Below are 15,369 nucleotides of genomic sequence, written 5' to 3' on the forward strand. Positions count from 1 at the left end.
CGACACAGGCGCCCCCCTCCCCCCCGCCTTTTTTTTCCCCCCCCCGGCCAGCCCTAGGCGCTCCGGTGCCGGTGCCGCGGGTCGCGGCGGCCCCTACGGCGGCGGCGGCATCGCCGGGGCGCGGGGCGCGATGGGCCGGGGCGGGGCCGGGGCGGGGCCGGGGCCGGCAGCCCGGGGGCGGAACGGGGGTGGGGGGGCAGAAGAGAGCCCGGGAGCACCGGGAAGGGGGAAACCCGGGGAGGGAGACCGGGAGAGACCGAGGGGGGAGCCTGGGGGCGGGGAGAGGCCTGGCGGGGGGGGGGAGACCGGGGGGGGGAACCGGGAGGCGGGGAGAGACCTTGGGAGGGGAGGGGGGACGGGACCGGGAGGTGGGGAGAGACCAGAGGGGGGGGAGCCTTGGCGGGGGGAAACCCGGGGGGAAACCGGGAGGTGCGGAGAGACCTGGGAGGGGGAACCGGGGGGAGCACCGGGAGTCGGGGAGAGACCTGGGGGGGAGGAGCGCGGGGGGGGACAACCGTGGAGGCGGGGAGAGACCGAGGAGGGGGGAGCCCGAGGGGGGGGGGACCGGAGGTGGGGAGAGACCTGGGATTGGGGGGACCGGGGGTGGGGACCGGGGAGGCGGGGAGAGACCCGGGGGGGAAAGCGTTGGCGGGGGGGAGCCTGGGGGGGGAAGCCCGGAGGGGAAACCGGGAGGTGGGGAGAGACCTGGGAGGGGCAACCGAGGGTGGGGGGACACCGGGAGCACCGGGAGGGGGATGCAGCCCGGGGGCGGCACTGGAGGGGGGAGGAAAGAGCCCGGGAGCACCGGGGAGGAGGAGGGAAACACGAAGGACGGGACCGGGAGCATTGCAGGGGGGAACCCCGGGGGGGGTAACCCGGGGGCGGCACCGGGAGGGGGAGAGAGACCTGGGGGGGGACCCGGGGGGGTGACTGGGGGCGGGGGGAGGAGAAAGCCCGGAGCACCGGGGCCGGGGGGGAATCTTGGGGGAGGGGACCGGGAACGCCGGGGGGGGGCGGAGCCGGGGGGGGGGGGGGAACCGGAAGCACCGGGGGGGGACGGGACTGGGAGCATCATGGGGGAGAGCCCGGGAATACCGGGGGCGGGGGGGGGTGAGGGAGGAGCAGGGGGCGGGGGGGAGAACCGGGGGGAGAGAAACCGGAGCACCGGGGGGGGGAGGCGAGCCCGGGGGCGGCAACTGGAGGCGGGAGAGCCCAGGAATACCGGGGCGGGGGGGGAACCTGGGGAGGAGCCTGGGAGCACCGGGTACCAGCATCCCTAGTGCGAGCATCCCGGGTACCAGCATCCCGCTACCAGCATCCCGCAGCCTTTCCCAGCCCAGCTTATCCGCCCCCCCCCGGGCAATTCCAGCTGTGGGGAGCAGCAACCCCCCCCCCCCGCCGTGCCCAGGCAGGCCCCCCCCCCCCCCCCCCCCGCGCCCCCGTGCTCCTGCTCCCACGCTGGGCAGAGCCCGGGCCCAAAATAGGCCCCGCGTCATCTGCGGGGCCAGAAACCCTGCGAGGGGGGGAACGGGGGAGATGGGGGGGCTGGGGGAAATGAGGAGCTGGGGAAACTGGTCTGGGGGGCTTGGAAACTGGGAGAACTGGGCTGGGGGAATGGGGGGAACTGGGCTTGGGGGGGGGCTAGGGGACTGGGGAGCTGGGAAAGCTGGGCTGGGAGCCTTGTGAACTGGGGAGCTGGGGGGACAGGGGAGCTGGGCTGGGGGAGGTGGGGGAACTGGGGAGAGGGGGCTGAGGGAACTGGGGAAGCTGGGCTGTGGGGGCTGGGGGCACCGAGGGGCTGGGCAAACTGGCCTGCGGAGCTGGGGACACTGGGGAGCTGGGCTGGGGGAACTGGGAGAACTGGGCTGGGGAAGCTGGGCTGTGGGGGCTGGGGGCACCGAGGGGCTGGGCAAACTGGCCTGCGGAGCTGGGGGCACTGGGGAGCTGGGCTGGGGGGAACTGGGAGAACTGGGCTGGGGAAGCTGGACTGTGGGGGCTGGAGGAACTGGGCTGGGGGAGATGGGTTGAGGGAGTCATGGAGGCTGGGGAACTGGGGGAGCTGGACTGGCAAACTGGGGGAGCCGGGCTGGGGAACTGGGGGAACTGGGGGAACCGGGCTGCCTGCACCACTGCAGCTCCCACGACGTGACTCACAAACCAGCTGAAACTGGGCACTGGGGACAGAAATGCCGATTTCTGGCTCTCCCAGTGCCGGGCGGTGGGGCCCAGTGTGTGTGTGTGTCTCCAGGGCCACCTCATCTCTGTGTCCCCCCCACCACCCCCCCGTCCACCCCCATCCCCCCCTGTCACCCCACTCGGGCCCCACCAGCCTTACCCCTGCCCCTCCCTCCCGCAGCTCCCCACGGGTGCTAATTAGCAGAGCGCAAAGCGTAATTACCCGTGCAAATGTGCCCCTGCTGCCAGGCCGCGGGGGGGGGGGGGGTGTTGTGTGGCGGGGGGGGGGTGGGGAGTAGAGCTGTCTATATTTATCTGTGTGTATGTGATGGGTGGGGTAGAGAAGCGCTGAGCAATGGGGTTCCTGCGCAGGCTGCGCTCACCATCCGCCTCCCACCATCTCCACGGCTCGGCATGGATTGGCACGGCTCAGCATGGCATGGCTTGGCATGGCACAGCACGGCTTGGCATGGCATGGCATGGCTTGGCACGGCACGGCATGGCTCAGCATGGCATGACTCGTCATGCCTTGGCATGGATTGGCACAGCTCAGCATGGCATGGCTTGGCATGGCACAGCTCAGCGCAGCTTGGCACGGCTCGGCATGGATTTGCTTGGCTTGGCATCGCTTGGCACAGCTTGGCATGGATTGGCACAGCTCAGCATGGCATGGCTTGGCATAGCTCAGCTTGGCATGGCATGACACGGCTCAGCATGCTCAGTATGGCTTAGCATGGCTTGGCACAGCACGGCTTGGCATGGCTCATCATAGCTCGGCACGGCACAGCTTGGCATGGCTTGGCACTGCTTGGCATGGCTTGGCATGGCTGGGCTTGGCTTGGTATGGCACAGCTCGGCATGGCATGGCTTGGCATGGCTCAGCATGGCATGGCTTGGCATGGTTTGGCATAGCTCAGCTTGGCTTGGCGTGGCTTGGTATGGCATAGCTTGGCACGGCTCAGCACAGCTCAGCATGGCCTAGCATGACTTGGCACGGCTCAGCATGGCTTGGCACAGCTGGGCACGGCACAGCTTGGCATAGCTTGGCATGGCTCAGCGTGGTTTGGCATGGCTTGCCACGGCTTGGCATGGCTTGGCATTGCTTGGCACAGCTCAGCTTGGCATGGCATGGCACAGCTTGGCATGGCTCATCATGGCTTGGCGTGGCTGGGCTTGGCTTGGCACAGCTCGGCATGACACAGCTTGGCATGGCTCGGCACAGCTCGGCATGGCACAGCTTGGCATAGCTTGGCATAGCTTGGCATGGCATAGCTCAGCATGGCTTGGTATGGGCCAGCGTGGCTCGACATGGCTCGCCAGAGCACGATATGGCTCAACATGGCTTGGCACAGCTTGCCACAGCTTGCCACAGCTCGGCACGGCTCGGTGCTTCCCCATGGTGCCAGCAGCGCCCAGCCGTAGCCCCCCATTCCCTTCTCCTTCCCCAGCGGCTGGGGGGCAGGAGCCGGGTGTTTGAGCACGGAGGGAACAGCCCCCCCCCCGCCCCGGGTCAACGAACCGCTACATAAAACAGCCCCTTCTTCTCAATGAACGCCCCCCCCCCCCTTTTTTTTTTTTTTTTTTTAAATCAGCTCGTATTTTCCGTGCTAAAACGCCATTCACAAACCGCTGGTTCCGACACCCCCGGCACCGAGCATCCCCCCCCCGCCCCATCCCCGGCACATGCGCTCACACACCTGCAGGCACACAGGCAACATGCACACACACGCACTGGGGCATGCACACGCACTCGCGGGCACGTATGTGCATGCACCCACGTGATCCACACGCGTGCACACGCAGGGGCACTCCCGCATCCGTGCCCGCGCACATGCGCACACGTGCAGTCACACACACAGGCACGCACGCCGCCACAGCCGTGCGTGCACACACGTGATTCACACGTGAACGTAACACACAGGCGCGTTCGCATGTGCACGCACACAGATACGCGCGCACGCATGCACTCACGCGCACGGGCACGCGCGCACACACACAGAGCCACACACACGCAGGCACACACGCGGTTCACGCACATGCACGCATGCGTGGGCACTCACACACACGTGTGTGGCCACAGGCACACGTGTGCACACACACACACGCACTCACACACACGGGCATGCGCACACGCCCAGAGCCACGTACACACATGCACACACGTGTACCCGTACACACAGGCACGCACACACACTCACGGGCACGTATGTGCACTCACACACACGCACTCACACACACGTGCGTGGCCGCAGACACACTCACACACACAGGTGTGCACACGCACTCGGAGCCACGTACACGCATGCACACACATGTCCTCATGCACGCTGGCATGCACGCACACTCACAGGCAGGTATTTGCATGCACACACGTGATGGACGTGCACGCACGCACGCGTGCACACGCACACACACGCACTCATACAACAGGCGCGTCCATGCAGGCACACGCAGGATTCATGCGTGTATGCGTGCACGTGGGCACTCACACGCACATGCGTGGCCACAGGCGCATGCAAACGCACGCACGCGTTCACAACGCACGGGCACGCGCACGTGCCCAGCGCCACGTACATGCATGCACATGATTGACACAGACGCACGCACACACACGTGCACTCACACACACACGTGCACGTACGCACACGCATTTGTACACACAGGCACGCATGCGCACTCAGAGCCACATACACACACGCACACACGTGTACCCGCACACGCAGGCATGCACACGCACTCACAGGCATGTACACGCACGCACACGTGCGGTTCGCACATGCGCGTGCACACACACAGGGGCACTCACACACACATGCAGGCAGACAGATGTGCACACGCACACACGTGCGTCCATACAGGGGCACGCACGCCCACTCGGAGCCACATACACACACGCACACGCATGTGCTCATACACGCAGGCACGCACGCACACTCACAGGCGTGCGCATGCATGCACACGCACGGTTCACACACCTGCATGCACACACGTGTTCACTCACACACACACACGTGGCCACAGGCACCTGCACGCACACTCAGAGCCACATACGTGCATGCACACACGTGATTCGCATGCACGCGATTCGCACGCACGCACACACACATTTGTGGCCACAGGCACATGCACACACAGAGGCATTCACACACACGGGCATGCACACACACTCACAGGCACATACATGCGTGCACGTGCGTGTAGTCATGCACACACGTGTAGTCATACACACACATGTATGCACATGCGCACTGCGTGCACTCATGCACACGGGCACGCACAAGGACTCAGAGCCACACACATGCAGGCGCACACGCGATTCACCCGCATGCAGGCACGCACGTGGGCACTCACACGCACGTGCGTGGGCACAGGCACATGCACACACATGCACACACGCACACGGGCATGCACACACACTCGGAGCCACGTACACACACGCACACGCAGGCACTCACACACACGGGCGTGCACACACACTCACGGGCACGTATGTGCGTGCACACACATGGTTCACGCACGCGCCTGCACGCCCAGGGGCACGCGCACACACACACGCCTGCACACAGACGCGCGCATGCACACGCGTGCAGTCACACACACACACGCGGAGCCACATACGTGCATGCACACACGTGTGTGCGCACATGTACTCATACACACAGGCACGCAGACTCACAGGCACGTGCATGCACGCACCCGTGACTGACACACACGTGCGTGGCCACAGGCACACGCACACACACATGCATGCACACACACAGGCGTGCACGCACACTCGGAGCCACAGACACGCACGCACACACGTGTACTCATGCACACAGGCATGCACATGCGTGCGCACACATGACTCGCATGCGTGCACACACGTGCACTCACGCACACCTGCGTGCACACACACGTGCCCGTGCACGCACACACACGCCGACACACGCACACACACGCACTCAGAGCCACACATATGCGTGCTCACATGTGATTTTCCTGTATGCACACGCACATGTGGGCTCACACGCGCACACGCAGGCACGCACACGCACAGGGAGGCACACATGCACGCGCAGGTGCGCTCACACGCGGGCACACGCCGACACACGTACACACGCGTGTGATCGCATGTGCGCAAGTGCACGTCTGTGTGCGCGTGTGCGTGCCCGCCTGCACGCGGGTGCGCGTGTGTCTGCACGTGTGTGTGTGTGCGCGCACGTATGTGCACACGCCTGTGCCCTGGCTTTTAGCCCGCGCCGGGTCTCGAACCCGTGTTCCTCCTTACTACACTCCCCCCCCCCCCCGCCAGAACCCCTTGCCGGGACGGGAGCCGGCGCCTCTTCCCGGCATGCCCCGGGCGGGCCGCGGCGCTCCCTGGGGGCTGTAGTCCGTGGCGGCCTCGGTGGCGCAAGGGCGGGCGAGGCGGGGACTACAACTCCCATCGTGCCTTGCGCCGCGGCCGGCGGCCGCCATCTTGGTTCGCCCGTGTCAGCGGCGTGTGTGTGTGGGGGGGGAAGGAGGTGCCGGCGGCGGAGCCCGGCGAGCGAGGGGGACGATGCTGGCCTCCCTGGCCTCCCGCCCGCCGCCGCCGGGGCTGGCGCGGCTCCTCCGCAGTCGGCCGTGGCTGTCGCCGTCGCGGGCGGCCTACGGGGCTCCGGTGGCGGCTGAGGGGCTCCGGACCGCCGGGCCGCGGCTGCTGCCGGCTTCGGCCGCCAGGGGGCGCCGCGAGCCCGCGCCGACCGCGAGGCTGACAGGGCGGGGGGGCGAGGGGGGGGGACCCCGGTAACGGGGCCGGGGGGGATCCCCCCTAGCAGTGAGCCCGGACCCCCGAGGCTTCCCCCTAGCGATGGGGCCGGGCCCGGGGGGATCCCCCTCAGCGATGGGGCTGGACCCCCGAGGCTCCCTGCTAGCGATGGGGCTGGCCCGGGGGGGCTTCCTCATAGACATGGGGCTAGGCCCCAGGGCTCTCCCTCTGCCAGTGGAGCCGGGCCCCGGCAGTCCCCCACTAGCAACGGGGGGTTTGCCCCTAGCAGTGGGTCCAGACCCCTACAACCCCCGCCTAGCAATGGGGCTGGCCCGGGAGGGCTCCCCCCTAGCAGTGGGGCTGTACCACAGGGGCTCCCCCCTAGCTGTGGGGCTAGACCCCCAAGGCCCCCCTCTAGGAATGGGGCCAGCCTTGGGGGGGTTCCCCCATAGATATGGGGCCAGGCCCAAAGGAGACCCCCCCTGGCAGATGGTTCCAGGCTGCAGGTCCCAGGCCTGTCCCCACTGCGGCCCCCCCAGCCACCCACCACTGGCCTGGCTGGCACAAGCTACCCCGTGCTGGGGCCGTCCCATGGAGAGCCGTCACCCATGGGTGCCAAGTGGGGCTGTCGTCGCGGAGGAGACCCCGGCAGGCGTCAGAGCGGAGCCAGGAGCTGCCCCCCGGGAGCAGCGGTGCCTGCCCTCCTCGCCGCCGTGGCCTACTGCTACATCAGGGACCACCTCTCCAAGGGTGACTATCACCGCTCGGCCAGCCCTGGGGCGTGGGGGTGGGGCTCGGTGGGGAGCAGGGGAGTGTGTGCCCCCTGGGGAGGGGGGTGTGGGGGTCCCTGCTCGGGAACCGGCCTGGGAAGCCATTTGGGGAAAGGGTTATACTTTTACCCTCACCAAGTGGTGTGCTGGTCCGTGGTGGACACCCAAACTCTTCTGTAGAGTGAAGATAAGGATCCTGGCGTTTGCTGCTAAGATAAAATTGTCAGCGGCACCCCAGTTCCTCTGGGGAGGGTTTGTGCTGGGAGAGGAGCTCCTGGTGGGTGAGGAGTTTGTATTCACAAACTTGACCATAGGAAGTTCCATCTCATCATGACGAGGAACTTCTTTCCTGTGAGGGTGGCAGAGCCCTGGCACAGGCTGCCCAGAGAGGTGGTGGAGTCTCCGTCTCTGGAGACATTCCAAACCCACCTGGACGCGTTCCTGTGCCACCTGCTCCGGGTGACCCTGCTCTGGCAGGGGGTTGGACTGGAGGGTGTCCAGAGGTCCCTTCCCACCCCTGCCATTCTGTGATTCTGTGAGTCCGGCTGAGGAGGATGGAGCCCTCAGGGTGATGTTCTCCCCAGGACCAGCTCTCCCCACTTTGACCGTAGGATATTTTGGGCAAGCAGAGAGGTTTGGGAGTTGGGACGGGCCCAGTGTGCCCTTGTGGCCAAGAAGGCCAATGGTCTCCTGGGGGGCATCCAGAAGAGTGTGGCCAGCAGGTGGAGGGAGGTCATCCTCCCCTTCTGCTCTGCCCGGGGGAGGCCACAGCTGGAGCACTGGGTCCAGTCCTGGACTCCCCAGTTCCAGAAGGACAGGGAACTGCTGGAGAGAGTCCAGCGGAGGCTGCGGAGATGCGGAGGGGCTGGAGCATCTCTGTGCTGAGGAAAGGCTGAGAGCCCTGGGGCTGTTCAGCCTGGAGAAGAGCAGACCGAGAGGGGATCTCATCAATGCTCAGCAAGAGCTAAAGGGCGGGGGACAAGAGGACGGGGCCAGACCCTTCTCAGTGGTGCCCAGGGACAGGACAAGGGGCAACGGGCACAAATTGGAATGAAGAAAATAAGGAGAAGTTCATTTTGAGGGTGGCAGAGCCCTGGCACAGGCTGCCCAGAGAGGTGTGGAGTCTCCATCTCTGGAGACATTCCAAACCCATCTCCAACCTGCTCTGGGTGACCCTGCTTTATCAGTGGGGTTGGACAAGATGACCTCCAAAGGTCCCTTCCAATCCCTACAATTCTGTGATTGTGTCATTCTCCCCAGGGCTGGCTCTCCCCGCTTCGACCGTAGGATATCTGGGGCAAGCAGAGAGGTCTGGGAGTTGGAAAGGGATCAAGCGAGTCCCCTGATCAGCCCAAGATTTCTCACGGAGTGGTGTACATCCCCCTCACCGTGGGAAGGAAGCAGTTGGGTGGCCACAAGCCCTTGTTGCCACAGCATTAGAAACGCTGACATGTGTGTGTCTGAGCTGACTGGGACAGTCCCCGTGATCTGTTGGGGCAAGTCGCGTGCTTTTTGGTTGATGTGCAACTGCAGGTTTGCGCCACAGCCGGTCCCGTTCTCAGCAGGGTGTTGTGTTTGGGGGTTCCCGGGGTGCAGACCTACGCTTGGGTTGTTGTCACCCCGCTTTCCTGCCGCAGGACAGGAGACGGAGTGGCCACGTTGGTGTTACTGGACGGGGTGGTGTTGGAGTGGAGATGTGTTTGCTGCTCTGCTGTGTGCCAGGCACGCGGGGTATCAACCTTCAGCCCTTCAGCTGGACGAGGTCGGGATCCAGGCTCGGTCCAAGCTGTGGAAAAGGAGATGGTGCGTGCTGGAGCGGACCTTCCCTGCTCACTGCTGTGCCTTCGCCATGAACCAGCCCTCGCTGCTCACGCGTTCGGGCTTGTTGGCCGAGAGCTGGTGTGACACAGGCCTGGGGCAGGGGGGTTGTGGCTTCAGAGCAGGACACTCACTCGGTGGTTACAGGCACACGTCAGAGCTCGGTTTCCTTGTGAGTGACGCACAGCCTGCTGTGCTGGGCTGCTGGGGCGGTTACCAGGAGGTTTCATCAGCGTTAGGGCGAGTCATGTGTAATTATAGACCTTGGAGCCCCTTCCAGTCCCTCAAGGGGCTCCAGGAAAGCTGGGGAGGGACTCTGGATGAGGGAGGGGAGCCATGGGACGAGGGGGAAGGGGTTTCCACTGCAAGAGGGGAGATTGAGCTGAGATCTCGGGCAGAAATTCTTGGCTGTGAGGGCGGTGAGCCCCTGGCCCAGGTTGCCCAGAGAAGCTGTGCCTGCCCCATCCCTGGAGGGGTTCAAGGCCAGGTTGGCCGGGGCTTGGAGCAAGCTGGGCTGGTGGGAGGTGTCCCTGCCCAGGGCAGGGGGTGGCACTGGGTGGCCTTTAAGGTCCGTTCCTACCCAAACCATTCAGTGACTGGGAGGAGGATGCTGTGCTGGCTCTGAGTCCAGGCTGCGGTGGCTGAATGCTCACTAACTCCGACACCAGCGGTCATTTGGCCCCAGCTGCCTCGGGTTCACCCCGTGTCTCGGGCAGCGTGGCCCATGCTGCCAGTGTTCTGCTGCTGTTCTGGGGCCTGCGAGCAGCCATCATCCCCTCGGGGGGGACACAAAAACGATCTGCTGCTCCTCTCTGCCACGCTCTGCCCGGTGAATTGTCCTTGAGACAGCACAGTGCCCACGGATCTCAGCTTTCCTAGTAAGACCACAAGCGATTTGTGCTGCAAAGCTCTTCGTTTGGACGCAGCAAATGTCCGTCAGCCAAAATATCTCCCTGCAGCATGCTGGCTACCCTTCCTTTCGGGGCAGCGCAGGAAACGCTGAGGTTTGTGGTGCAATTTGAACCTTTGCAGAAAGCTGGCTGCTGGGGTGAGCCGTGATCGCTGCCGCTTGTGGCTGCGTGTCAGTGCCCTGAGAGAGGGACCCTGGAGTAAGGGACAGGGACACAGGACACAGCCCTGGCTGCTGGGGATGCTCTCCGGGAAGCCAGGTTAAAGGCGTGAAGCAGAACGCCGAGCCATGGGCACAAATGGCTCGGAGAAAGGAGGCACAAAATGTTGGGGAGAGAGCAGGAAGCGTTTGAAGGCTGGTAAGAATTAGGAAGAATTGTCCCCACATGCCCAAGTTGTCCCCAGACACCCCGGTAGAGCCTTGCTGGCTGCACTGGTTTTGAAAACCTCCTGCCCCAGCAGAGCTGGGGTGCTGTCCTTCCCCTCTCTAGCCAGGAGGTGTCATTCTGAGCCTGTGGTAGGAACTCACTGGCCTTGTGGTGGCGTCTGGAAACCTCTGGCCGAGGCTGTCACCGTCTGGGGTGACAGTGCCAGCTGCCTGTCATGCCTCCTGCACCCCAGACCTCGCCATTTGCCGGGTTTGCCTTGCAAACACAGGAGAAGTCGTTGTTTCCCCAGTTGTTGACACAGTTGGTTCCTTGCTGGCGCCACTGCCAGCTCGTCCCCAGCCCCGGGTGCCCCAGCAGGACCTGTCCCCTCCTCTCCAGCCTTTTGCCGGTGGCACCTTGTGAGCCAGAGACTGTCACTTGTAAGCAAAGGTAGTTTCCTGCAGAGGTGCATGATCTCTGGTGGGCTGGGAGAGACTGGTTTCCCAGGGAGGAGCAGTTCCCAACCCTGGCTGCGTCCGTGGAGGTACTGCCCAGGGCTGCGACACGCGGGGAGCCGCCGTCTCAGCTGCCCAAACGCCTGCCTTTGGGCCGGGAGAGGCGAGGAAGGGACTTGTGCAGCCGGGCCGGGGACCCAGCTTGCACTGAACCCCCATTTCTCTGCCTGTGCCCGCGCTTTGAGAGCTGCCGTCGGTCCTGCCTTCCCCAGAACCCTTACAGGGGGGCTGTGGTAAGTCAGCAACGAAGGGATTTTGGAGAAACCTGCTCGCAGAAGTAGATCCTTCCTAACCTGTGGTGTTTGAGAAGAGCCGTAGGCACAGGCCCTGCCTTCTCTGCTGTGGTGGCCTGTGCCACCTCCGGGATGTTATGCGTGTGTTGTGTTTGGCTGCTAACTCGCTTTCTCTTCTTTCTCTGTTTTCAGAAGATGCTCTGCTGGAAGCTGCAAGGATCAACAATGTTTCGGAAGTCAACAGGTGAGCAGCTCGAGAGAGGTGTGAGAGGACAGTGCTGCCGAGGCGGGGGAAGGCAGGAAAGCTCTGTCAGCGCTTGGGGAAGGGTGGGCTCGTCCCCGTTATCCACACGTGTTCATGTTTGGGTTCGCATCCCAGGGCGCAGCTCCTGGGATGGAGCAGCAAGGCCTGGCTGCTCCCACACCCCCTGGGGTGCTCACGTCGCCGTCTCGGATCCAGAGTGGGTCGGAAGGGACAATGAGTGCAGTTACCTGTGAGTTGGAAGGCGGGTGGCAGATCCCTGTACTGGGAGAGGACAAAGAGCGTGGCCAGCAGGTGGAGGGAGGTCATCCTCTCCCTCTGCTCTGCCCTGGGGAGGCCACAGCTGGAGCACTGGGTCCAGTTCTGGGCTCCCCAGTTCCAGAAGGACAGGGAACTGCTGGAGACAGTCCAGCGGAGGCTGCGGAGATGCGGAGGGGCTGGAGCATCTCTGTGCTGAGGACAGGCTGAGAGCCCTGGGGCTGTTCAGCTGGAGAAGAGCAGACTGAGAGGGGATCTCATCAATGCTCAGCAAGAGCTAAAGGGTGGGGGGCAAGAGGATGGGGCCAGACTCTTCTCAGTGGTGCCTGGGGACGGGACAAGGGGCAACAGGCACAAACTGGAACATGGGAAATTCCATCTCAGCATGAGGAGGAACTTCTTTCCTGTGATGGTGGCAGAGCCCTGGCGCAGGCTGCCCAGAGAGGTGGTGGAGTCTCCATCTCTGGAGACATTCCAAACCCGCCTGGACATATTCCTGTGCCACCTGCTGTGGGTGACCCTGCTCTGGCAGGGGGTTGGACTGGAGGGTGTCCAGAGGTCCCTTCCCACCCCTGCCGGTCTGGGATTCTATGAAAGCATGAGGCCAGGCAGTGCAGTGTGGTGCGGATGTACACCTCCAGGCCAGAAGCCGCAGAGACTCGTTTGTGTCCCACCAGGAGCACAGGAGTGAGCTCAGGTCTGCTTGACCCGTTGGGGTGACCAAGCACGTGCCCGTTGGGGACCGGGTCATCTCCAGAGCTGTCCCTGTGCTCCTGTCCCAGGGTCTTCAGCGCTCTTGTTGCTATTGGCCATGCTTTCCTCTGTCAGGGTTGTGCCGTGCCATCGTTCAGGAGCTGTATAGCGACGTTAAATTCCCTGGGGTGCTAAAAACAAGCGTGTTTCTCGGGCCCAGCCTGTGAGCGGTCCCTGAGAGGTACGTTTGCTCTCTGCCCACCCGGTCCTGCTGCGGCTGTCTCTCTGGGGAGGGACTTGGATTGGCTCGAGCGGTTAATGCGGTGCTGCGTTAACGAAATAGGTCTGCGGGCAGGCCAGCTCTGACCTCATCTGCAGCTGGTGCCAGGGACTTAACTGGAGCTGTGTGGGGGAAACAAGCCTCCTGAGAACGCACGGTGAAGAGAAGCATATGAGGACCCAGCAAAGCTCAGCTGTCCTGCCCGGTCTCTCCCAGTAACCCACTGGTGGTGAGGTCTCCCAAGCGCTGCCTTCAACCAGTACGGAATTAAGATATTTTTATTTTTTTTTGGGTAGCCTGGCAGCTCGCACAGGATGGGAGCAGCCATTGCTGCTCTCCTGGGTTTCTCCCTGGCAGAGATCTCCCCCCATTGCAGGCATCCAGGGAGCTGCCGTCCCTGCGGCAGGGGAGGGGAGCCCTCCTGGCCCGGGGATGCTCCTTCCCATCCCGGGATCTTGAAGGAAGCAGCCTGGCCCTGCTGCACCCCGGGGCTGAGATCTGGCCTCGATCAAGAGCCGAAGAGGATATTGGTGTGTGGCTAATTGGCACATGTGTTCTGCTGCTTGTAATTGCAGGAAGCTGCTGCTTAGGGATGTCTGGGTGATTTGTGAGCCTGGTCAGGCAGAGGGATGCTCTGTGCCCCCCCGATTGGGGAAGAGCTTTATCCCTTGCACGTCTGCGGCCTCTCCTTTTGTTTCCGTGTCTCTTTCCTTACGGTCCTTCTCCCTGGGGAGCTGCCAGAGCTCCCTGCCGACTTGTGCCTTCGCTGCCAGGCATGGGATGGTGAAAACTACTGATAGGTTGGAAAGTCCCGTGGAAAGGGTCCCTGCCAGTGGCAGGGGAGTGGAACTAGATGATTTTTAAAGTCTTTTCCAGCCCAAACCTTTCTCTGACTCTCTCCCTGCTGCAGGCGGCTTCAGTCTCTGCTTTACGTCCAGTCCGGGAACTCCACAGGGGCTGCAGAGCTGATGGAGGAGGCACGGACAGGGCTGCATTAAGGGCTCTTGCTCTTGCTAGCTGCAAGGGGTAAAGCCCAGATTTCAGCCTTAGCAGGGCAGGAGCATGATATTCAGCTGAGCATGGTGGGCTGCACCCAGGAGAGGGCAGCGCCGTCCACCTGTTTGTCACTTGTCCCCCTCCCCGGACAGTGTTGTCCCCTGCCTGTTTTCCCCCCTGCTCCACACAGCTCACTGTTTAGGAGAGGGGAGGCTGGTGTGATAGAGGGCTGCGGGGATGCTGTGACGGCTGGAGCCCTCTGCTGTGAGGACGGGCTGAGAGAGTTGGAGGGGTTCAGCCTGGAGAAGAGAAGGCTCCGCGGAGACCTTGGAGCCCCTTCCAGTCCCTCAAGGGGCTCCAGGAAAGCTGGGGAGGGACTCTGGATGAGGGAGGGGAGCCATGGGACGAGGGGGAAGGGGTTTCCACTGCAAGAGGGGAGATTGAGCTGAGATCTCAGGCAGAAATTCTTGGCTGTGAGGGCGGTGAGCCCCTGGCCCAGGCTGCCCAGAGAAGCTGTGGCTGCCCCATCCCTGGAGGGGTTCAAGGCCAGGTTGGCCGGGGCTTGGAGCAAGCTGGGCTGGTGGGAGGTGTCCCTGCCCAGGGCAGGGGGTGGCACTGGGTGGGCTTTAAGGTCCCTTCCCACCCAAACCATTCTGTGATTCTATGACTTTTCTAATACAGCTTTAGACTCATTTGTACTCTCTCCCACGGCCTAATGTCTTGGTCTAACAATTTAAAGGCAGTGAAAAGCCTCAAAGGGCTGAACTCCTGCGCACTGTTTCGCTCAGGCTTCGCAGAGACATTCAAGACACGTGTTCTCCGCTGCTCCGCAGCCTGGCTCACGGGGCCGTGCCAGGAAAGCCGAGCAGAGATGTGGCGTCGCTCCTGTTGTGGAGCAGTTCCTGATGTCCTTCATTTCTCCAGCCTTTTGGCTCAAAGACTGTTAGAAGCAGCAGCCAGATGTTTATAATTCTCCTGACCATCTTCTCTGCTACGCGTTCTTTTCATCTGCTGCTGGGGACTTGTTCTGCCTTGCTGCGGGGACTGGCCTTTTTCAAGTGCCTTGTTCAGCAAACGGCTTTACGCGGGAAAACATCGTCACTGCACCGAGTGGGAAATGCAGTCTTTCGGTCTGAAGTGTAGAAAATGGATGTGTGAGGTACAAAGAAGTTAAACTGTGAGTTAAATCATAGATGTGTTTAACTGCAGAGGGAAAACAGGAGGCAGTTTGGAGCAGCAGATGCACAATGAAACTGAAGAATTTTTAGGATAATTCTGCGTCCTTATCCCAACAGTCCTCCGTGCTCTCCTGGGAGAGGGTGACTCCCTTCATCACCCTAACGGCCACCTGTGGGATGATGGG

The 15,369-nt window shown here is 63.2% G+C and overlaps 1 protein-coding gene across 2 annotated transcripts in view; it reads left to right on the plus strand.

Annotated features, from left to right (window-relative positions):
* Positions 1–6,641: 6,641 nt before the first annotated feature.
* Positions 6,642–15,369, plus strand: part of CLPB (ClpB family mitochondrial disaggregase) — a 104,704-nt gene continuing 95,976 nt past the window's right edge. For both annotated transcript variants that reach the window (XM_054196753.1, XM_054196764.1), the window contains exons 1-2: positions 6,642–7,654; positions 11,710–11,761. In XM_054196753.1, the coding sequence (XP_054052728.1) occupies positions 7,513–7,654; positions 11,710–11,761 (194 nt within the window). In that variant the 5' untranslated portion in view covers positions 6,642–7,512. The remainder of the gene's footprint in view (positions 7,655–11,709; positions 11,762–15,369) is intronic.

Source organism: Rissa tridactyla, chromosome 1, assembly GCF_028500815.1.
Source record: "Rissa tridactyla isolate bRisTri1 chromosome 1, bRisTri1.patW.cur.20221130, whole genome shotgun sequence".
Classification (NCBI taxonomy): domain Eukaryota; kingdom Metazoa; phylum Chordata; class Aves; order Charadriiformes; family Laridae; genus Rissa; species Rissa tridactyla.